At 32.4% G+C, this 24,522-nt stretch overlaps 1 protein-coding gene across 1 annotated transcript in view; it reads left to right on the top strand.

The window, feature by feature from the left end:
- Positions 1-16,597: 16,597 nt before the first annotated feature.
- The window catches only part of LOC126886634 (clotting factor G beta subunit-like), a 73,755-nt gene continuing 65,830 nt past the window's right edge, over positions 16,598-24,522 (top strand). Inside the window, exons 1-2 of the mRNA XM_050653625.1 lie at positions 16,598-16,657; positions 22,687-22,753. Coding sequence (XP_050509582.1) covers positions 16,598-16,657; positions 22,687-22,753 — 127 coding nt within the window. The remainder of the gene's footprint in view (positions 16,658-22,686; positions 22,754-24,522) is intronic.

Here is a 24,522-nt window from a genome sequence, read left to right as displayed (position 1 = left end):
CTCCACGCCCGTAGCTTTCAGGTCTCCTGCTATATTATCTCGCTACCGGAGATGAGTGTTTTAATAACGTAGGAGTTATATTCGATAGACAGACGGACGGACAGACTTGCACAAAGCCGGAAAAATATAATGGTTTTCGTCTTGCTAAAGCGCGTCCAATAATAAGTCGTTTATAATATTTATTGGGCGACTTTAAAATAGTACTTCAAGTTTCAACTCTAAAACTGGAAGTGCAAGGTCAAATTTCTCACCTTAATAAGATCGTTGGGTAATGAGCTTTCATTCGACAGCTCATTTGTCCTGTCTTATCTAATGACGGAAAAGTTGTGTTTACAAAGTCTCTGAGAGAGACAGACATGCGTAATTATCACGAGCCGTTAAATACCGCTATGAATTCCACGATTTTATTGGTTAGAACTACCCACGTGATATCTGTGTTCGTATTGGTCAGAGTGACAATCAGCTGTTAGACTAGACATCATTATGTGATGGAATTTTTATTTTGATGTAAATAAATATTTATTACTGATAATTTGTATAAGCAAAATTATTGTACTGCACTGCACCTACAGTGACTCACAGCCTCAATTCTGAAATGATACAGTCGCTACTCAATAAAACTGTAGCTTTTGTCAGTGACTCAATATTAGAAAAAAATTACATACTGAAAGTAAGTTACTAACTATAAGTCCTCTAAAATAGCATAAGCTATGTTTTGGGTTTCAGATATACCATACTTAAATAACAATAATCCTTTAATTATTTTGTGTATGATTTTGATATCAGCTAAAATTAATAAAGAAAACAAAACTCCTTGTTGCTTATTTCTTTGGCTGATATATTTATTTCTTGCAGTTCAGCTATGCGGATTATTATTTTGTAATATCCGTCTAATTGTTTCATGGTTACATCTTTTTCTAAACTGTCTTTCCACCTCATCTCTCAATTTTGGTGCACTTTTTTGGGATTATTTGCTATTTCTCTGACAATACATCTTATTGTTCGTCCGCTATAACTTTTCCCATGCGTCACGATTCATTTTCAAGCAAATTAAGTCAAAACATTAAGTGAAACGAATGTCGATGTGTATATACATTTTGTATACTGTATATTATATACTACACACATCGGCGTACGTTTCACTTTATGTTTTGACTTAATTTGTTTGAAAATGAATCGTGACACATGGGAAAAGTTGTAGCGGACGAACTATAGCTATTAGGACTTTGGAGACGGCTGCTCTGAAAAGTTCGTTTGATGTACATCCGTACAGCGTATAGCATCTCCCTATGCTTCATTTTCCTTGAATCTTTCCCTGCATACTGAGTTGGAGCAAATTGTTTTGGCCCATACATGGCAACATTTTTCATACGAATTTCTAGTTACATACAACCTATCTTTTCATGTCGTAAGGCCAAACCCAGTTATACCAGGAAATTGTCTCAGTCCATAGCATTATTCTCTACATATAAAAACTTAAGAAAGTGTGTCCTTTTAGGTGACACAACTGGGAGTGTCCCAGGTCCCAGGTCCTGGCGCTGGGAGTGTTAATTATTGCATATTTGAAACCCAAAACATAGCTTATGCTATTTTAGAAGACTCATACTAACTTACCTACTTTAAGTATGTAAGTTTTTTCTAATAAATATTGAGCCACTGACACAAGCTAGCTTTATTGAGTAGCGACTGCATCATTTAAGCTGTGAGCCCCTGTATATGTTTATCAATCGTGGCCTAGCTACACATTAAAATTGTTTCGTTGATCATTCCCTGCTTTGCTTTCTTCAGCGTGCACACTGATTTTTGTACAGCAGCTTTTGTAGCCAATAGTTACTCTTGTTTGTTTTCTAGATTTTTCCTAATCAGGACTTGATTTCTTTTTGGTTAGTTACTGTCTCCCTTCTACAATAGAGAGAGAGTTTGGGGCTTATTCGTTAAAGTGTTGGAATGCTTGTGGGTTTTGATATATGTACATACTACCACAACTCTCAATACAAAATTTGATCAAACTAAACTGATAGTGTGACCACTAGATTTTTAAAATTTGAACAAACTGCAGTTGTGGCGTCACTTCCTGAGTTTGCTCAAACTGTTTGATCAAATTATTTGATAGTGAAACCACGACTTTAAGGATTTAAGTAACATCAATTTAATTTGCAATAAAAAAGATCATGAAGATTTGACGATGCTTGTAAATACATACACCCGATTTAGATAATTTAAGTGACAGAAATTTTTAGATTGTCTTGTCAAATATACCTACATGCAACAAAAAATTTAATCAAAATTTGCATAAAAAAAATTGAAGTGTTTTAAAAGTTTCAATATGTAAAAACATTGAACCACAGAAACGGTTTTTCTCCACAAAGAAACAAAAATCGTAGCAACATATTTATAAGTGTTAAAAAAAACGTTTAAAAATCCAAATGTAAATGAAATATGAAATTTCAGACATTTTAAAAGGACACAAGACACAACATGTCCTATATTTCACAAAATGCCGAAGAAAATCATAATTATATAATATAACATATAATTTCCCCTAAATTACTTTTCCCCATATCCAGTATATTTACTTTTATGTAAATTATGTGTTTTTAATTTTCATGCATTTATAATTTAATTTATAAGATCTATTCTAGTGCTGCTGTGTTTGTATTGAACAACTGAAATAAATTGAAATAATATTATTACCATACAATAATTGTTTATATTTTTTATGAGATAAAAGAAATATTTTATGAGACTAGGTACAGTCTAGAAAGCAGACTAGTAGAAACGAATAAATAGTGTTTTTTTAATCAATACTGTTTTTCAATATTGATTTTCTACCACACTTTTATTTCTATCACAAAAATTGTCAATTGTAAGATAAACAAGAAATATTTATCCGTTATCCTCGGTCAGCAGACTTGTTTTCTTGAAACGACACTTTGCATACAATATTGGTATTTAAATATCCCGCTCTGTCATTCTTAATCATTTGACCAATACGAACACAGATATCACGTGGGTAGTTCTAACCAATAAAATCTTGGAATTCATAGCGGTTATTAACGCTTCGTGTAATTATCCATCAAAGTAGAAAAAAAGTAATACAGTGATGAGCGCGCTAATAACCGGCAAAATAACGCAAAAGATGGAAAACTTAATACGTTGTGAAATAAAAAAAGATGAAACTAGTAGATGTGTAAAATTATCGATAGGAACCTATAAGTTTACATTACATCAGGTACCTACATAGTTTCCCTCCTTTAGACGTCTGTGACAGAAAACATTTAGAATTTTATAAAATTCTCCTGTCAGGGTTAGATTTGTTATACTCCTCAGATAATAATATGTCTAAAGGTGCGAAACTATGTAATGTTATGTAAATTTATAGGTTCCTATCGATAATTTTACATATCTATTAGTTTCATCTCTTTTTATATCACAACGTATTATGCTTTCCATCTTTTGCGTTATTTTGCCGGTTCTTAATAGCGCACTCATTACTGTACCTATATTATTTTTTGTGAACAAATAAGTACATCTACTAAACAAATTATTTAAAAGAAAATATAAGTAAAAAAATAAACGTTGAATTATAATTCAACGTTTTCACATTTTTTTAAAATGGGTGAAAATAATATTTTGTTATTTTTAAATAATTTGTTTATTATATCTGTTTACAAAAAGTTTAATATATAATATTTTTCCTACTTTAATATTTTCTTTTGATAATGTCCAAATTCGGCAACGCTGTCTGACAAAGCCATACCTACAACGCGAAATTTTTTGGTGACCCTTCCTACTTCGGCCGCCCAATATCTTCTAACCCGTTTTAAATGTATAATAAATGCATGTCTCTTTGTTGCTCTCATTAAAGGCGCATACCATCGATAAGAAAATACCGACTCTGTATGTTCATAAGAAGGAGAGTTTATGCGAGTAGGTGTAATAAAAGTTTGTAAACCTTTTCAAAACACTGGAACTGCAAAATTAACAAAAAGAACAGGCATAAAATCGAAAGTTAGTTGTGCCCAGAATATGCTGCCTGTTTTTAGAACATCGTCGCAGATCCGCAAAAGAGATTATTCTTACTGTCAAACCAACTCGCCAAACTGGTACAAATTAATATCGGACCACACTATTAGAAGTACTAAGTTATGTGAAAATAAATTGCGAGCAGGAACTACTAGAAAGAACGCATAAACAACGCATTGTTGAGAGAGTGGGCAGAAGAATGGTTTAATTAAAGTTTTAAGTTTTAAGTAAAACTTAAAGTGTTTAAACCAGAACCTTGATTTTGGGAGTAATAGAGTCAAGTTTGTTCGACCTAGCGTACCCTGTAAGTTTCATGGTATGGATATGATCACTAACAGAGTTATAAGGCATTAATAGAGGGCAATATTAATGTAAAAAAATTCATAAAAAATTACTGCAAGCCAAACTGCTACCGACTATCAGAGATTTGTTTCCAGCAGGATGGAGCACCCTATTATACGGCCAAGACTTCCGTGGAATGATTGGCAAAGGATAAAATTAGTGTCCTGGCTTGAAAATAGTGCCGATCTAAATCTATTGGAAAATCTATGGTCAAGACTGAAAGGGTTTGGCTCGTCTCGTGAATTTCATGCCTCGCAGAATGGTGTTTAACTAAAAAAAGGTGATCCCATCGAATAGTAATTTTCTTCATAATAACGATTATAATTTTTTTTAAATACATATTATAACTAATAATATCACTTATGTGAAATCTTCTAGAATGGCTTTGTTTGGCTTAAATTTATGCAAGATAGCACAAACGGTTTCTCAGTTTTTATATTAAACTTCTCAGTCTTTGTATTCGTAAACATTAGATAGTTATCACTAGGGAGCGGATTTTATGCTAAATGCATATTGCTTGCATATTTCGCATATTTGAAAACTTTACCAAATTTTGCATATTTTTAAAGAAATGTGCATATTATGTGTCTATTTAAAAACATTTTTGTCCAAACGAAAAAATTCTAAAATTTTTTAATTCGTCACAAAATATTCCTCCGCACATGCGGATATGATATACCGAATATCTTTTCGAAAACTACCTAAAATCAATCACTACCTTTTCGGTTTTTTTAGAAATCACCCGATCTTTACCCACAAAGTGCGTATAGTACGCCGCGCCGTCATAAAATGATTGTAGGATGTTAAATACCCTATTGTTAAGAGAGTATTTACACGTCTTAACACCGTTTCACGATTCTCTAACGGAAATTTAAATTTGATTTAAATCAGATCCCGTAAATCAGTAAAATTAGTCATCTTTAGTCTCTCAATGCGAGTTTTTGTGTAAAAGTACTTCTGTTTGTGAATAGTGCAATATACCGAAAAATTCTAGCTTGGTTTATTCCCGGATCAGAACCTATCCCCAGCTTCTTAAACCAATGGATGTATTTGGCAGAATTTGGCAATTCTGCAAAAGATGTAGGAAAATGGTGAGTTTAAGATTGCTTTCTTCATCTTTTATCTTTAATAAATTATATTTGGCTGCTTCCTCAACATTTTAAGTTTAAACAGTTTCAAAAAGTATGTGTTATTGTCGTAGATAACGTCTTAGCGAAAATTTTCGGTTACAAAGAACGTCGGAACAGAACTACATAAGTCAAAATGCAAGTAGATGAGCGAGTCGAAAGTTGATAATAATTATTGATGTTATACTTTGACAGTAGACAATCGTTGATGACTTCATCTAATGAGCAATATAAATTTAATTCGCATTTATCCGAGGTGATGATTTGTGCAAACATACCTTTGAAAAAATTGGATAATCCTATGTTTAAAAGTTTTTGGAAATATATTCCAAGAAAAGTGTTCCCAATGAAAGTACATTGAGAAAAAATTACGTACCCTTTACAACGATACCATAAAAAAATCAAGAAGAAAGTGGAAAATCGATACATTTATTTTATTTTAGATAAATTATGTGGTTTCTCACAATGCGCATTTTTTTAAATTATTGTGCATATCTTGCGCATATTTCGTAATTTTTTACTGCATATATATGCGCATATTTCATCAAAATTGCTCGCATATAAATCCGCTCCCTGGTTATCACGGTTTCAATATTATTGATTATTGAAGTATTTATTATTTATTTCAATGATATTTATTTTAATATTATTGATTTTTTCAATTTAATTGTGGCTTATTTCCCATCTAAATAGTTATTATAAAAATGCCACAAGGAAATAGCTTCAGAGCACCATTGAAGTTATACTTCTTTAGGCCAGATTGGGAAAATGTTGGGATTGGGAGTAAATGTAAATGCGCGCGAATTCATCAAAAATTGTTAGCCCTACGTGCAGATACGTTATACGTTCGCTCTTATTGGGTATTCTAATGACATGTCAAAAATTATTCAAGATAGAGGCTGTGTTAAATAATGTGTTATTGTCATTTTTATTTATGGTTATGATTGTTAAGTTTTGTTTTAAAAGTTGTGAGAACAGAGACAAAAGTAAGTTTATAGTTGTACTGACTTTTTAAATAGTTTTTTATATATTTTGGACTAGTTAATGTAGAAGAGGAAAAAGTGTAGGTACTTTGTACGCAACGAAGAAGTTATACTTCTATTATTATGATTTCAACGAAACAAATATTTTAAACAGTTAAATTGTATTTTATTTAAATGCATATTAAATTAATTTTAATACTTAAAATAATACCAAAAATTAAAAATAACGTTTATACGTAATTTTTTATGAACTGTAACTTCCGCGCAATTTCTTTTCCCTTGAGGAATTGTAGACAATCTAAAAAAACATCAGATTTTCTACAGAAATGTTTAATTTTAAGTTTAATAGAAGTATAACTTCTAACGTGCGTACCAAGTACACACACATTCTTTTTTTATTCAATATGTTGAATACCCTTATGTACTTAAGTTTAGTTTAACAATAATTACCACGTATAACATTTCTCTCACATGCTTGTACATATTATGTCACATATAATACAGGGATATACGACAGATTTTATGAATTTTATATAATTCCTCCCAGTTGCTGGAAATTAAACCTTTTTTAATCAAAATTAAATAATGGACGGTTTCGTTTTGATTTAATTCGAGTTTCTTATCATCCTCTGACACGTGTTTATAGGTTTACCCGTTATCAAAGAGGCTTGGTAAGAAGAGTGAACTAAATCAAAATGCACCGAGTGGTTGGTAAATATATTTAAATATTCTACCGTAGGCTTTCACCGACCTCTAACGAGGAAATATGAAGTGAGTGTCGATAACAATTAAAGTAAACTGTTCATCCACATAAATATGCACAAATTGTTTAATTGCTAAAAATTTTTTTAAATAATAGTTATTTATGTATTAAGAGCGAAAAGTGATACATTATTTTGCTTGAGAGTAAAAGTTACCGCTCTACGCGTTGCGTAGAGCGGTAATTACTCGAAAGCAATAATGTCACTTTGCGCTTGTAATACATACAAAATTTTTTCTACAATCACTTAATAAAATAAAATTATTTTTAAATCATTAACTTGATTGTAGTGTTAAAATTCCGTGATCTTTGAAGTAGCTTCTGCAATGCGTTGTTGTATTGAGCTGCAATAAGGTATCCATACAGATACCTTATTGCTCTGTTTATGTAATTTAAAAATAATATCGGATCCGGCAGCTGTGCTAGAACCCCAAAAAGAAGACCATATTGAAGATGAGACTCGAACAAAGAAAAATATGTTATTTTGGTAGATACTAAATAATTGATTTCCTTCGAAACAGATATTACTGCATAGAAAGCTGAGGCTAGTTTCTTACTTAACAAACCGATAAAAAGGGACCATTTATGTTTGATGTCTAAAAAAATACCAAGAAATTTTACAGGATCAATGGTACTAATCTGGCTGTTATTAAGAAACAAGGGTTGAATAATGCTACTGTCTTATTCACCTTAAAAGAGAGTAAATTAGGGTCGGACCAGGTTTTTATTGTAAGTAGATCAGAAACTACAGTTTCATGAAGAGTTGCAAAATTTGAGTTACTCCAAATGATACTCGTATCATCAGCATTACTTATATCATTTATAAATATAAGAAAAAGTAGAGGACCTAATATTGAACCCTGTGGTACCCCACATACAATGTATGTGAGAATAAAGTCAGTATTATTTGCTCTAACCAGTTGTTACCTGGAAGAAGAAATACCTCGAATTCCGTAGAAATTTATATAAATAAATACAATATATAGATAAAGAATGGATTACAGTAAAATATACCCAAACAATACACACTGTTTCAAACATATTCAAAGATATAGCGATTACAAAAATTGCAATTTGGCATTATACAGTGTCTCACACACAGCCAACGGTGAATGGACAATATATAATGAAAATAAATTGAAACAATAAAAGCTCTATTATTATGTAATAACGGTGAGCGGCGCCAAATAGATATACATAGGTATATACTATATACAATTTTTAAGAAGATAGATAAAGAATCAATTACGCGAAAATGTCGATATCCAAATAATACACACTGTTTCAAAGCGTTTTAAGTGTTTCAATTTTGTCCATTTTTTTAAATGGAACTTTTTTTTCAATATGCGCCACTGAATGTCGGGAGCCCCGGATAATTGATACGGCTGATACGGCAGTAGCTACGCCTCTGGAATGCTGTATGATAATGTATGAGAGGATCTTATTTAACTTTAGGCTGGAATTATTATAAATAAATAAACTGAGCGTGGGTTTATTCATCCCTACATATTTTCCAGTTATAATATTCAGAAGATAACATACTTAATAATAATTATAATATTTTTATGTACAATCTTAGGGAATCATTTGTATGTTTACATCACCTGTTTTTATTTAGTTCGTTTAGTGTCAAACGTGCCTTAGGTCGGAAACTTCTGCTACCTCGACAAGATTAATAATAATAATATTTGCAAACATTACACATGCTATTTTTAAAATAATTCTTACACACATAAAAATATTGATTTTTTTTATTTAAATTTATGTGTCTTGGCTGCAATGGCCATTGACACAAATATTGAATGGATTTAATCCTAAAAATAATTTAAAAATTTAATAAATATTTAATCTAATTGAGATAATGCCACAGCTAGAGGTGAATGATTATCAACTTCTTTTAGTCAGCATGGATACCAACAACATTAATTTGAGGACATGGTTATCTCAGGTTGAGCTGGCCAACCAGATCGGGCGATTTGACCCTGTTAGACTTTTTTGTGTCTTAAGTAGTAAGTCTATGCGAATTCGCCATAAACCACAGCGACCCTCAAAGCCAACATAATCCATCTCTTCTTCCAATGTCGCTGCAGCTCAAGTCAAGCATTGGCCCCCTTCAAGCTGTGCCTCCAATCTTGCCCATTCCGCGCCGATCTTTTTCAGATTCTATCGTCTAGCAAATCTTGCGCGTCCGCTGTCACTTCTCCGTAGCCTTCCTTTTGGTCTTTCACCCTGTATTTTATTCTCTAGGGTTCTTTTCGACAATCTTTCGATCTTCTTTCTCGTTACATGAGCTGCTCATCGAATTATCTGAAGTTTTTACTAATTATGATATCGGTGTCTATTTGAACATTTATTAGAGTTCATGGTTGTATCTGGATCTCCATACTCCGTTTTCGTAATGTTTTTGTCTTCGTTTTTCGTTATCTACTTTTCAATCTACTTTTCGTTTTCGTATTATCTTCCTTCGGACTTTTCGGTCAAAGACTTCCAGTTTTCCTTAAGTTAAGGTAAATACCTATACAACGACCTGAATTAACCGAACAAATGAAGAAAAGCAAATGAACAACGAAATATCTGGGAAACAAGTAACTAATACAACCTAAATATATATAATGACATGAAATCGACCTAAATAAACAATGAAATATAAAAACCTAATGTACCTAATTTTCTGGGCTCATTTCTTGTGCACAAGAACTTACCGTCGATACAACAGTTTGGGAACTAAACACCCTAATATTTCAATGTTATATAAAAAAAGTAAGCTAAATCTTAAAAAAGTAATTAATAACGTAGTACATCAACCAAATGACTGTGACATGAACTTCATAGTTACAAAAATTACAAAGTAGTCACAAAACTTAAATGTTTCCAAACAAACCCAAACGACTTCTAATAAGGTTGCTAGAAATTGAGCACTTCTTCTTTAAGTTCCATCTTCTATCGAAGGTTGGAAATCATCATGGCAATGCGGACCCTGTTGACTGCCGCTCTAAATATCTCTGCACTACTGCATTCGAACCATTCCCGTAAGTTCTTAAGCCAGGATGTTCTTCGTCTTCCCACATTTCGCTTTCCTCGGATTTTGCCTTGCATAATAAGTTGTAATAATGAGTATTTTTGCCCTCTCATCACATGTCCCAAGTACTCAAGTTTTCGTCTTTTGATAGTTAGTACCTATTATTTCCGGTTGATTTCCTATCCTTCTAGTTACTTCCACGTTCGACATTCTTTGAATCCATGATATTCGTAGGATTCTTCTGTAACACCAAAATTCAAAGGCGGCCAACTTATTCAAATGGACTTGTTTCAACGTCCATGCTTCCAAGCCATAAAGAAGAGTAGAGAACACGTAACATCGAAGCATCCTTAGGCGTAATTCTAACCTTATATCCCGACAACAAAGAAACTTTTTAAGTTTAATGAATGATGCACGTGCTATTTCAATACGTGTCTTAATTTCTTTGGTTTGGTCTACATTTGATGTTATCCATGTTCCTAAGTATTTGTAGTTATCCACACTCTCAATCACAGTATCTTCAATAGTTAATTGGATGTTTACGTGTGCCGATTTAGTTATGATCATGCATTTAGTTTTCTTTAAATTCATCTTCAGTCCGTACTCATGACAGCGTTCATTAAGGCGTTGCATTACGTTCTGTAAATCATTGTTGTTATCTGTTATTATTACTGTATCGTCTGCAAAACGTAAGTTGTTCAAAACTTCTCCATTGATAGATATACCTTCTATTGAATTTGAGAGCGCTTCTTGAAATACCGCTTCACTGTAGACATTGAAAAGTAGTGGAGACAGCACGCAACCCTGACGGACTCCTCTCTGTATTTTGATATCTTGGGTGTCCTGGTTGTCAACTCTTATCTTGGCAGTTTGATTTCAATATATATTAGATATAATTTTCATGTCACGACTGTCAATATTTTTGCTTTTTAATATATCTACAAGCTTTTTATGTTGAACTTTATCAAATGCCTTTTCAAAGTCTACAAAACATAAGTACATATCCTGATTCATGTCCATGCATCTCTGGGCCAGCACATTCAAGCCGAACAAAGCATCTCGTGTGCTCATACCATTTCTAAAGCCAAATTGTGTGTCACTGATTTCATATTCGAGAGTTTTAACAATTCTACTGTGTATTATTTTCAAAAATGTTTTAAGTGTGTGACTCATTAAAGATATTGTTCTGTGATCCGAGCAGGTTAATGCACTTGACTTTTTGGGAATTGCTACAAAGGTCGATTGCAGCCATTGTTTGGGGATTGTGGCAGTCTGATATATTAGATTAAAGAGTTCAACCATTACATCAATACAATCGTCATCAATAAGTTTTAATAATTCGATGGGCACATCATCTGGTCCAGTAGCTTTACCCTCTTTCGTGTTTTTAATGGTATAGATGACTTCGTCTCTTAATATTGGTGGTCCGGTATCCTCTGTGATTTCTAATGACAGTTCTCCTCTTTCATCATTAAAGAGTTGTTGGATGTAATTGGTCCATTGACACAATCTCTCCTTCACGTCAGTAATAATATCCCCTTTATCATTTTTAAGGGTATTCGTTCTTGTGCTTTTTCTAGAACCTGTCATTTCTTTGATTTTTTTGTGTAAATTAAAGCTGTCATACTTTTTATCCAGGTCTTCTATTTCTTTGCATCTGTCGGAGAGCCACTTCTCTTTTGCCTCTCGAATTTTATTTCTGATGTTTCTCTGAATTTCTTTGTATTTATTCGGGTCTTTTGTTTTATGTTTTCTTCGGTCTTCCATAAGTTCAAGAATTTCTACTGTCATCCAAGATTTTGTTTTTTCTCCAAGTGGTTTGAGTGTTTCTTTTCCAACTGATACTAAGGCATGTTGAATTTTTCCCCATTTTTGGTCAACAGTCAGAGTTTCCGCACTATCTTCTTTGACTTTCCTTAAGTTCTCGTTTATTTTAAATTTCGTTTCCGCATAGGTCTTGTCTTGTTTGAGCCGCCTTGTATCCATGATTTTATTGGAGCTAGGGCTCTTTACCTTCTTTAGTTTCACTCTCATAGACAAAACAACCGGGTTGTGATCGGAAGATATGTCCGCTCCTGGATAAGTTTTAGATGATATTATAGAATTTATATATCTTCTGTTGACGATAATATAATCTATTTGATTTCTATTTTGTTGTTATTGTCAGCTGGTGACTTCCATGTATATAGTCTACGTTTAGGAAGTTTGAACAATGTATTTGAAATTATGAGTTCCTCATTGATACAGAAATCAACAACAACAACAACAAAATGAGCACTAGGATGGTGCAAAACCATGCTTCCTGCAAGCACAGATAACATCGACCAAAAATGGAGCTGGAACGCTCCATAGTTTGTTTCCCAAATGACTGACTAGCCGGAATAGGTTCCTTTCAGGTAGGCGAGGGTCTATGACTTCTCATGATCGTTTTATATTACTTCCCCAAAAGGCTAAAACAAATATTTACCCAGCCTTAGTTTCAATGTAAAAGTCTAGGAAAAAGTCAAGGGAGAAAAAAGAGAAACTAGAGAAGTGTTTTTAGTATAGATAGTAATTGTAAAAAAGAAAAGCCATTAATCCCACAAAAAAAATCTCTCATTATTAAATAGTCTTGACCTTGACAAGAATTTATGTGACAATTTCAAAGTAAAGACACAGTGTGGAATTTAAATACAGAATAGATATGACTTCTTTAAAATAATTAGGTATAGTTACTTATTATAAGTGACCTTAGTATGTATAACCAAAAAATTAAAACTATTAGAATTTTCTCTAAGTGAATATTATCTACATACCTATTGAATGTGCAAATTGGATTATTTCCAACATTAATTTAGAAATTCATAAGTTTGGTTATGTTAAAAAAAATATTAGAAAAAGAATATAGAATTTTCCTGGACAGAATCTTAAATAAACATAAATTAATCTATATAAAATCCAAATAGAAATTGATTTGAATCCAACAATGAGAATCCAATATTTTACAAAAGCAATAGAAGCAGTCATATAAAAACCTGACTATATAAAAAGTGAATAATTACCGGGAATAAACTCCTAGTGGACTGCCATTTTCCCTGGTTCCAGACACAGCTGGGTACTATAATATTATTTTCAAGACAAACTGGGAACTTTAGACAAAACTTAATTAATTTCTGGAGATATTCTCCGCCATTTTGGGTACTGGTACTACACTATTCCTACTCACGGTTATTAGACTTTATTACGGTTGTCTTGTCCGACGGTGGTGGGGAGACTTATATTTTTGACTTTTAGTCACAAGAGTTTACATTCCCATATTTTTAAATGATTTTCGATCATTGAATGTGTGTTTTTGTGTATATATGTGTATTATTTGTGTTATTATGAAATAATTAGACAAATAGTACACATTTTATCTTATACCGGGTGGTGAATCGTAAAAAGGGCCATAGGAAACTCAATGTAAAATTCTGAATTGTTGAATTCCTGCTTCCCTAATTATTTTACATCAAAAGTCATGAGAGAATACTTGTAGAGAATTAAAATCTGTATTAAAATAAAAAGTTAAAATTGTTCTACGATTTAAATGCATTCCAAAATTTTGAAAAATATGATACATTTGCCACAATAGGTATGCGTGTAAAAGTAAGGCCACACCCACACGTTACTATTTAACTGACAGTGCTCACACCATTGACTGAATAGAAAAATCTTTATTATTAATCCTTTCTCCGCAACTGAGGATATCTTATCAACTGTATTGTTTTTAAACAATAGATGATAAAATAAAAATATTGACAGTTCAAAAATGTGAACATTATTGCATTGTGTGTGGCCTAAGTTTGGGCTGAAAACTAAAATATATTACATTTTTACAAAATTTTGGAATATGTTTAATTACGTAGACCAATTTTAACAGTTATTTCCAATACAGATTTCAATCCTCTACAAATAGTTTCTAATGTCTTTTGATGTACAATAATTATTAGGGAAGCTGGAATTCAACAGTTCAGAATTTTACATTGAGTTAATGCAAAATTTTGACGCATGTCAAAATTCTCAATGTGTTTTAATTGCATTCATTTTTTTCGAATCCTGAGAAAACTAATAAATATTTTTGAAAAATTTAAACTCAGAATGAAAGACTACATTATTACTGAGGGCTGAAAGTCCCTGAAAACTTCTATAATGTTTATTTTAATAAGTTACAGGGCTGAAAATAAAAGAGACGTGTGATATTTAATTTCAAATATTTCATTCAATAGAATCTGCTTGTTTATTCTAAGGGGCTCTCCGCCCTCGGTAATAATGTAATCTTGCATCCTGCGTTTAAATTTTTCTAAAATACTTGGTTTTCTCAGGATTCTAAAAAATCATATTACGATTCAAATGACAGTAAACTCTCGTGACGTAATCTCACCCTTAATGTTCATTGGTTAGTCGATTTAGGCAACCGTAGTAATGTCTAAGAACCGTGATTCCTACTCACGAGTCAAGTGACGAGCGAAATGTGCTTCTCCGACAAGGTAAACGTCAAACTCTCAGAACGCGAGGTCATATTCGCCACTAGGTGGCGTAGAGTACGTTCCGTACACCGAAGTATGACGTCACGTAAATAGTTGATTGCGAGAAAATTAGAGAATTTAAATGAGATTAAGGGAAAATAATTATAAAAATAATTAAAAGTTTCAAAAATTATTTCGTAACGTGTCAAACCGTTACAATACCTTTCTCTTTGTATATGTCAATTCTATTTATTTTTCTTCTATTCTTATTTGTATTCTTTCTCATTTAAAGTTTTCTCAATGAATGCATCTAGCTGAAATAAATATTTATTTGAAGAATTGAAAAACACTTTGTTCATTTTTAATTACTAGATTAAAGTGTTACTTGGTCTGGTTTGGTCTGTTTTTTTGTATGGAATAGAAGCATAGACGTTAAAGACCATCTCCATTAATAAACTTAAAGTCTCTGAAGGCGCCTGAGCCGAATGCTTAAATATCATGCAGAGCAGGCTTCCAGGATAATGAACATTTTTGATTATGTAATAAGTAAGAAGGCTGCATAGTTGAGACACATATTAGAAGGAGAACGATACACTTTTCAGAAATTGTTACTCGAAGGGAAGATAGAGGGTAAGAGAGAGATCTAGGACCTAAAAAAATGTCATAGCTGCGAAATATTTTCCAATGGGCATGAATACCCAGCTACGAAATGCTTAGCAATGCTGCTAAAACCAGAATAATTGAATCCACACTAACATCTCACCTGAGAAGACAATGTACGGTGGACGCCTGCGCAGAAATGTACCGTAAGAAGAAGAATTACTACAGTGCGTCCATAAAGTAAAGCATAAATCCATTATTATGTAAACCGGCGACTTTACCGAAAAATCCCGAAACATGTCGATTTTTATATTTAACCTACAATTTTTTGGCATATATATATCATACTAGTGACGTCATCCATCTGGGCTTGATGACGCATTCGGTGATTTTTTAAATGAGAATGGGGGTCATGTGATAGCTCATTTGAAAGGGTATTCAATTCGCTATTCATTAATATAAACAGTAACATGCATAATTGTTTATACAGGGTGTTTAAAAAAAATTTAATTAAATTAATTGAGACAAAAAGAAGAATGTATGTAATTTATTTAATTCAAAATACGTTTTTTTACTGTTGCCAGAGAACAGGAAAAACATGTTTATTTGACAAATAAATATTGCTTTTCATACTTAAATTCAATGTTAAAATGCCACCCACCTACCTCTTGGCAATTTTAACATTTCTTTTAAGCAAAAATCAGTGTTTATTTTTTTAAATAAAACAAAATACCCTTTCAAACGAGCTATTACATGACCTCTATTCTCATTTAAAAAAGTCATCGATCACGCCTAGATGGATGACGTCACTAGTATGGTATATAATGCTAAAAAATCGTAATTTAAAAATAAAAATCGACCTGTTGCAGGATTTTTCCTTAAAGACACCGGTTTACGAAATAATGAATGTATGCGTCACTTTATGGACGCACTGTATAATAGTTTGATAAAGTGTGAAATATTTCAAAAGATACGTTGCCACAAAATAGCAGATTATGGCTTTTCTTCATATTACTTCTCGGTACGGCTCTGATATTATACCCATACAAATAACAGAAAAGCTTTCTCGTAAATATTTTGAATATTAATGCTTGAGATAAATAGATAAATGTTATTATTTTATGTAAGAAGCGATACAAATATAGAGAAAACCAAAAAATTCTACGATTAGGCCTGCATGAAAGATAAGATGCAAATTAGAAGAGGAAATAAAACTGAATTTGCAAAAATAATTTTTTAGTCGCTCGTGAGTTACGATGGGAGCAAAAATTATTAGTAGACATTTGTTTATTTTTGTGATTGTGTCTGGTGTTTTGGTAAGTACATACATAATACAGGGTGTAACAAAAATACAGGTCATAAATTGTATCACATATTCTGGGACCAAAAATAGTTCGATTGAACCTAACTTATTTTAGTACAAATGTGCACAAAAAAAAGTTACAGCTCGTTAAAGTTACAAAACGAAAATCGATTTTTTCCAATATATCGAAAACTATTTGAGATTTTTTATTGAAAATAGACATATGGTAGTCTTATGACAGAAAAATCTTAAAAAAAATTATAGTGAAATTTGTGCACGCCATAAAATTTTTATGGGGGTTTTGTTCCCTCAAACCCCCCAAACTTTTGCGTACGTTCCAATTAAATTAATATTGTGATACCATTAGTTAAACACAATATTTTTAAAACTTTGTTGCCTCTCAGTACTTTTTCGTAAAGACAGTTTTTATTGAGATATTTTGAATATTTTTCAAATTCACCAAATTTTTTATATGGTTACGTATGACTGTAATAGAGACCTGGTAGTAACACGAAAATTTACATGTTTAGGTATGTTTTGAACCAATTTATAAAAGAAGCCACATCTCGATAAAAGATGCCTTATCGGAAAAATAGTAAGAGGCAAAAAAATTTAAAAACACTGTGTTTAACTAATGGTACCACAATAATAGTTTAATTGGAATGTATACAAATATTTGGGGGGTCTAAAGGAACAAAACTCCCATACAATTTTTATGTAAACCTATTAAAAAAGAAGCCGCGTCTCGATAAAAACTAGATTATCAGTAGTAATTGCACAAGAGCTCTGAAATTATTGAATTTTTCCCGAGTGACACTTTGACAGTTTTAATTTCACGAGCCGAAGGCGAGTGAAATTATGTCAAAGTGTCACGGGAGCAAAAATTCTATATTAATTTCAGAGGTCGAGTGCAATTTGTTGCGATTATTTCATGAATAAAACTGTTCAAAACCAAAATTTTATTGTAATTTATTTATGTAAGTACCATTAAACACACAGTTTTTATAAATATTTGACGATTGAAAGTCATCACTTTTATAATTTTTAAAACATTAATTATCATTAATGTCACTGAATGTATTTTTTCGTAGCAACGAAGGGGATCTGACGTAATATACTTAACGACGGGAGATTATCAAAAATTATCGATTTAATTCAGATTTCTGTAGTATTCTATTGGTCAGAATCTCCTATGAATGAAATAATCGAAAAAATACTCAAGAGGCAAAAAAGTTTTAAAAATATTGTGTTTAACTAATGGTACCCCAATAATAATTTAGTTGAAACCTACGCAAAAGTTTGGGGGGGGTTAAAGGAACAAAACCCCCATAAAATTTTTATGGGGTGCAAAAATTTCACTATAATTTTTTTTAGATTTTTCTACCTTATGAATGCCACTTGTCTTGCAAAAAATCCGAATGGAATACTTTTCCTAGCGAAGGCGCAGTGGCTTTCTGGACTACATAGTTATTCTTATGTATCACAATTATTTTGGTTATTATATTAACCGTAAATGTTTAATTAACAATTCAATTGATGTTAAACTGTCCATTCAATTTCCATCGGCTTTTGGAATTATAATCTATACGAAAGAGCTTTTATATTACCAAGTTATTTAATTATTGATAAACAATTACTTATCTAAAATTTTAGTTAAAAATTAAAGATTTTGTTGGAAAAACCCGCATTTTCCGGGGAAAATTTTCGTCGAAGTTATTCGGGAAAACACATCTCTATGCAGAATTTAATTACGGTGAATTTTTATTTGGGTGTTTTTGGTGTAAAGTTAAAATCCTTGGAGTTATAGAGCAAAAATTGAAGAAAACACGATGTTCGGATTCCATTTTGTTTATAAAAAAAGTAGCACACTATCTGCAGACTTTGCATACTTATATTATTAATATATACAATCATAAGATAAAATTCCAGCTGGTAAATAACTTTTCCCAAAAATGGCCTATTCTTCGATAATCTGCCCAGACTATGAGGGTTATATTCAGAATTGACTTCTTCATCGCTCTCTGTGCCACTTGTATTTTATTTGATTACTCTTCTGGTAAGGGTTAATGTTTCTGCTCCATACCTTAGAACTGGGAGTACACATTGATCAAAGACCTTCCTTTTCAGGCACATGGGAATATCTGATCTAAAGATTTCTCTCAGATTTCCGTAAGCCGCCCATGGCAGTCCTATTCTCCTGTTTAGCTCTGTTGTTTGATTATCTCTTCCTAATTTTTAATCTTGTAGCCCAGATATTTCTAACTATAAACCTGTTTAATTTGCACGCCATTAGTGTTGAGATGTTTTTCGCCAGTACAAGGTTGGTCATTTATTTTGTTTTGGAAAAATTAATTTTAGGTCCAACTCGTATACAAAAGCTCTATGGTCCTACATCTTCATTCTCTTTCACTTACGTGTTCATGGTAGTTATTTTATGGTGATCCTACAGAAGCTTAAAAGTGAAATATTATACAAACTTATTGTTGGTTCTCTTGTTGTTTGTCTCTTTTGCTTTCTATTCAATGTTACGGTTCGGGGTGTTTTAGAAATCATTAAAATTCTGAACTATTTATAGTTTTTTCTAGATCGTTAGTTTGAATGTACTATTCCATGTTCTGTACTTTATTTATTTAAAAATTTTCTATCGTGTCTTATCGTTGTCTTTTTAGTTCTCTGTAATGCTTCCCCAAAGTTGTTTTTCTTTGTCTGGTCCTGAATCCCTGCGGTCTTATGGGCAACAGAGCAGTATCCCTATCATCATTACTAAGATTTAAGCTGCTAAAAATAAAATCTAAATTAAGACATGTACAGTTACGGTCATTGAATAGTTTACAAGCTTATGTATCTATGGTAGGGGAGCAAAGTATGCTAAATGTGCAGTCACTCGAGCGCTTTGGTGACCTATTGGGTTGTAAAGAATAGGTCCTAAAACCAAAAAAAGTTAAGTAAAGTTTTCCATTTTAGTGGGCGCTTGCCATTTTTTAATTTAATTTCCCATTTTCAACAATCATTTTTTCCGATTATAACGCCATTTATCCATAATTCGAAAAATTGTTTCGAATAAAAGTTACTTATTTTTACGTAAGAAATCCAAATCAGCAATAAAAAATGAGGGCCCCTATTTAAGATTTTAAAGTAACCCCCCACCCCACCTCCGCGGGGGGTCGTGTTTGGTGCCATTCGATAGATTTTTAAAAAATATTGAACAAGTATATTTTACAGTTTTTCGATCTGATGTTCCTTTCGCGAAATATCGCGGGATTCGTATTTAAAATATTAAATTTACCCCCCACCCCTCTCCGTGGGAAGTCGTGTTTGGTATCATTCGATAGATTTTTAAAAAATATTGAGCACATATTTTTAGTTTTTCGATCTGTCATTCATTTCGCGAAATATTCGCTTTTTTCTTGTGAAACTTTGGGACTCACCCATTTCCTTACGCCCCGCCCAAATCGTCAGATTTTTAAAATATACACTCTTTTGCATGTACTTAATTTACCTTATCTTAATCTAACAATTTCGAGTTTTTTTAAGGATAGATTTTTTATTTCGGGCCCCCCCTTAACGAACTCCCCTGTGTTAAGAGCCAATATATGGTAGAGGTACATCTGCAGGGTACCAGGTTTCTCCCCATATGATAATCTGACGCGCTCGAGTAACTGCAAAAATCCCCGCTTGGGCTCCCCTACCACTAGGAACTAGTTTTTAAAACTTTTACCTCGTTTAAACGCAACTTTTACGTCAAAGTGACGTTACAAATAGTGTACCTAGAATAGGTTGATTCAAATTAAAAAATTAAAATAATATACAGTCAAACCGCTTATTGGAATAGCCTTTGTGCCAAGTATAAGTATTCCTATAACCGGGATATTCTAACAACCGATCATTGGTTGCTACTATAAATGTTTCGGGACCTCAAATTTCTATTCCTTAAACCGGGATATTCCTTTAAGAGGTATTCTAATAAGCGGGTTCGACTGTAATTATATTCTACAAAATTTAACAAAATGGAAAGTATAGAAAGAAGTTTTTTTGAACAAAATGGATTATGGTCTTAAGATCGAAAATAAGGAAGTCTGGTTTTAAGATATCCATTTTATTTTAAATCTGTCTATTTTTTTATTAAATAATGATAAACAATGATAAATAATAAACAATAATTAATATTTGGTGGAAGCCCGATTATTGTCAATACAACTTTGCAGAATTCTGTTCATAGATAGCACCAATCCCCTCATGTTATAGTCAAGAAGCTCTTCTCATGCATGCTCAATTGCTTCCCATCATTCAATTCTATTCCACAAGGTTTCTTGGATTAGAAACAATAGTATGAAGAACATTAACATGAATTTCTTCCAGCCATTCTCAAACAATTCTACTCATATGCACAGGGCAATTGTCATGTTGGAAGATGAAGTCGTTGTTGGAGAATCTCTGGATCACCGATGGCAACATTGTGTTCTGAAGAATATGTTTGTAATGTAATCCTGTTAATTTTTTTTCTATATGATAACAAACGTCCGGTCCTTCAGCACTTATTTATCCCCATACGTTGACCGAGAACCCTCCACTATTTCTTAAATGATGCGTAGATTGTTCATCATACCTATGACTTCTCGGCCTATAAACTCTTACCACCATATAATCGACCATTTCTATATGACTGAAATACTTTTTCATCAGAAAATTCAACCCTCGATCAAAAGTTCTCTTTATGGTTTATAAATTCATTACAAAATGCAACTCGTCCCCTCTTATGATCCTCAGTCAAAAAAGGTTTCCTTGCAGCTGCACCATTTATCACTCCACTTGCTTTAATTCTTCTATGTACAGTGCAAATTTTGCCCGGAAACGCTGTCTCTTCGCTAGCTTTTTGAGCTGTGACAAAGGGAGATTCCCTCAAATAATCTACTAACATCTCATTCTGTTGATCTGTGGATATCTTCTGCCCTCTTGAACCGCCCAATCGTGCTATACGCTGTGAGCTCGTAGGTAGAGGGGATAATTAAAAATCCGCGAGCGCCAGTAGTGACAAGTGTGTAAGATTTTACTGGAAATTTGACATAAATGTCAAAGTGATTAATTTAAAACATTGAAATTGAAAACATTAATAGGAAATAATATTAGGTGGTCAAAGCTGTGGTGTATATTTTTACCTTAAATATACTTACCTTTCAAATACTGAATTGAAGTTTTTTCAAATCGTAATAAATTAATCTAAGCGCCATCTACACGATAATTGTGAAAGTATCCGAAGTAAGAAATTAATATTTCATTAATAGAACGTTAACATGATTAGCAAAATCTTTAAAAAACCGATTACAATTTAAATAATTGTTGCGTTGTAAATATTAAGCGATAATAATTAAGTAATAAATTTAAAAATTACCGGTGAAAGTTGCACTAGTAATCCGCTAGGAGCGACACCAGCGAAGGTCAGAGCGTTATACGCTCTGAGCTCGTAGGTAGACGGGATAATTAAAAATTTGCGAGCGCCAGTAGTCATAAGTCTGTAAGCTTTTACTGGAAATTTGACATAAATATCAAAGTGATTAATTTAAAACATTGAAATTAAAAACATTAATAGGAAATAATATTAGTTGGTCAAAGCTGTGGTGTATATTTTTACCTTAAACATACTTACGTTTTCAATACTAAATTTAAGTTTTTTTTAATATTTCGTAATATGTAATTATAAATTAATCTAATCGCCATCTACACGATAATTGTGAAAGTATCCGAAGTAAGAAATTAATATTTTATTGATAGAACGTTAAAATGATTAGAAAAATCTTTAAAAAACCGATTACAATTTAATTACTTTTTTGCTTTGTAAATATTAAGCGATAACAATTAAATAATAAATTTAAAAATTACCGGTGAAAGTTGCATTAGTAATCCGCTAGGAGCGACACCAGCGAAGCTCAGAGCGTATACAACTACATTAAAATTGATGTATAAACGATTTCTAAGCATTGTTATGTTGTAAACAAAACTACTAAATGTAAAAGATTACTTTTATTTAGCTTTTATTGTTTTCAGACCTTACATACCGATGCAGCATTTGGTGCACGTGTGTGGGATGCAATATTTAATCCATGCGTATGCAGTAAGTGTTTACTAAATTAAATAATAATACATAAAATGCCCAATATACTTTTTCCTCTGACTGAGAATGATACTGTAGAATCAACCGTACTTGAAAGTTTATTTTGTTTAAAATTTACTTCACATCAAGTTTGTAAAGAAAAGAACATACATTTTTCGATAATTTCGTAGAAGACATTGGCCTGGATCACGCGTACCAAAAAAAGTTTATTAATAGCAAGCTGAAAATTTGTTCATAGCTTAACGGTGTCTAGTCGGACAAACTTTGATGTACGGGAACACTGGAACAGGGGAGGTTTTAATTGTGGCACAAGTTACAGGTTTTGAACGTCAGACTACGAAAACGTCCCATGTATTTTGTCGGACAGAACTTCCAATTGATTTGTTACCCTTTCATTAAACTCTCATGCAAAAATCAGACTGCTATTTACCATCAACATAATTCCTGTCATTTAACATGTTCTACTTGTCACTTATTAAAATGCCCAACATATTTTTCGGACTAACATTTTTTCATATATTATTTAAAGTTTGCTATTGAGTAAACTTAAAAACAACCTGCTAGTTTTCACAATCATAAACTTGTCAGGATAACACGTTTCACAATTAAAATCATGTTCCATAATTAAAACTTTCCTTGTTCCAGTGTTCCCGTATATCAAAATTTGTCCGACTAGACACCGTTAAACTATTAACAAATTTTCAGCTTGCTATTAATAAACTTTTTTTGGTACGCGGGATCCAGGTCTATTAGTTTAGTATTAAATAGCAACTAGCATAAGTAATTTTATGATTTACATGGAAATTTGGTTGTTTGGTCTGCTATGATTACAAAGACAGGTTTCGTTGTCTGCAAAAGGTCTGGCGGGAAGAAACTGGAGAAGAAATAATTGTGGTAGGTAGGAGATAAGAAAAAAAAAGAGATAGAAAGATAGAAACCAGCGAAAGTCGGGATTTTAGAATAAATTTTTGAAAAAGTGAGTGCATCAGTGGGAGAAGCCCTGAATTGGTAAAAAAAGTTAAATAGATAGTTAAAAAGGAAAAAAATTTGTGAGTGGAAGTGTTCAGTGGAAATGAGTCTTACGTTTCCGGAGATATATTTTGAAGACAGTTAAATTGAAGCTAACACTCATAAGTTATTTGCTTTCCCTATTTGACGTGGTTTCGGGAATCATCTGATCCTGATTTTTGGCTGAATGGGACGAACGCTTGCTAGTGTCATTCAGGTATATTCGGGGACAAATTTTGGAAGAATTTTTTCTTTAACATAGTCCAGAAGTTGACTGTTGGTTTCCTCGGGAAATTGGTTTCTATTGTTATGTAGTTACAACAGATTTCTTCCAATATAGAAGTACTAGAGTCAGTTCTCGATTGGTCTACAAAAGTCATTTTTTCATGTAAAAGTATAATTTTGTTAAACAAGGAAATCATTACCGGTAGTAGTATAATATATAGTTCGTCGGCTATAACTTTTCCCATGCGTCACGATTCATTTTCAAACAAATTAAGTCAAAACATAAAGTGAAACGTACGCCGATGTGTGTAGTATATAGTATAAAGTATATATGTATACACATCGACGTTCGTTTCACCTTTATCTTTTGACTTAATTTGTTTGAAAATGAATGGTGACGCATGCGAAAAGTTACAGCGGACGAACAATATGTGGCTCGTAATAGTCCAAGTGTTGATAGCGGATTTTGCTCGTGATAACTAATATGGACAAACTATATGGGAATATGTTAAATGAGTTGTGTACATAACTTTCCC

The sequence above is a fragment of the Diabrotica virgifera genome, chromosome 6 (genome assembly GCF_917563875.1).
Source record: "Diabrotica virgifera virgifera chromosome 6, PGI_DIABVI_V3a".
Classification (NCBI taxonomy): domain Eukaryota; kingdom Metazoa; phylum Arthropoda; class Insecta; order Coleoptera; family Chrysomelidae; genus Diabrotica; species Diabrotica virgifera.
The sequence above is the reverse complement of the archived record's forward strand: the minus strand, read 5'-3'. Positions and strand labels throughout refer to the sequence as shown.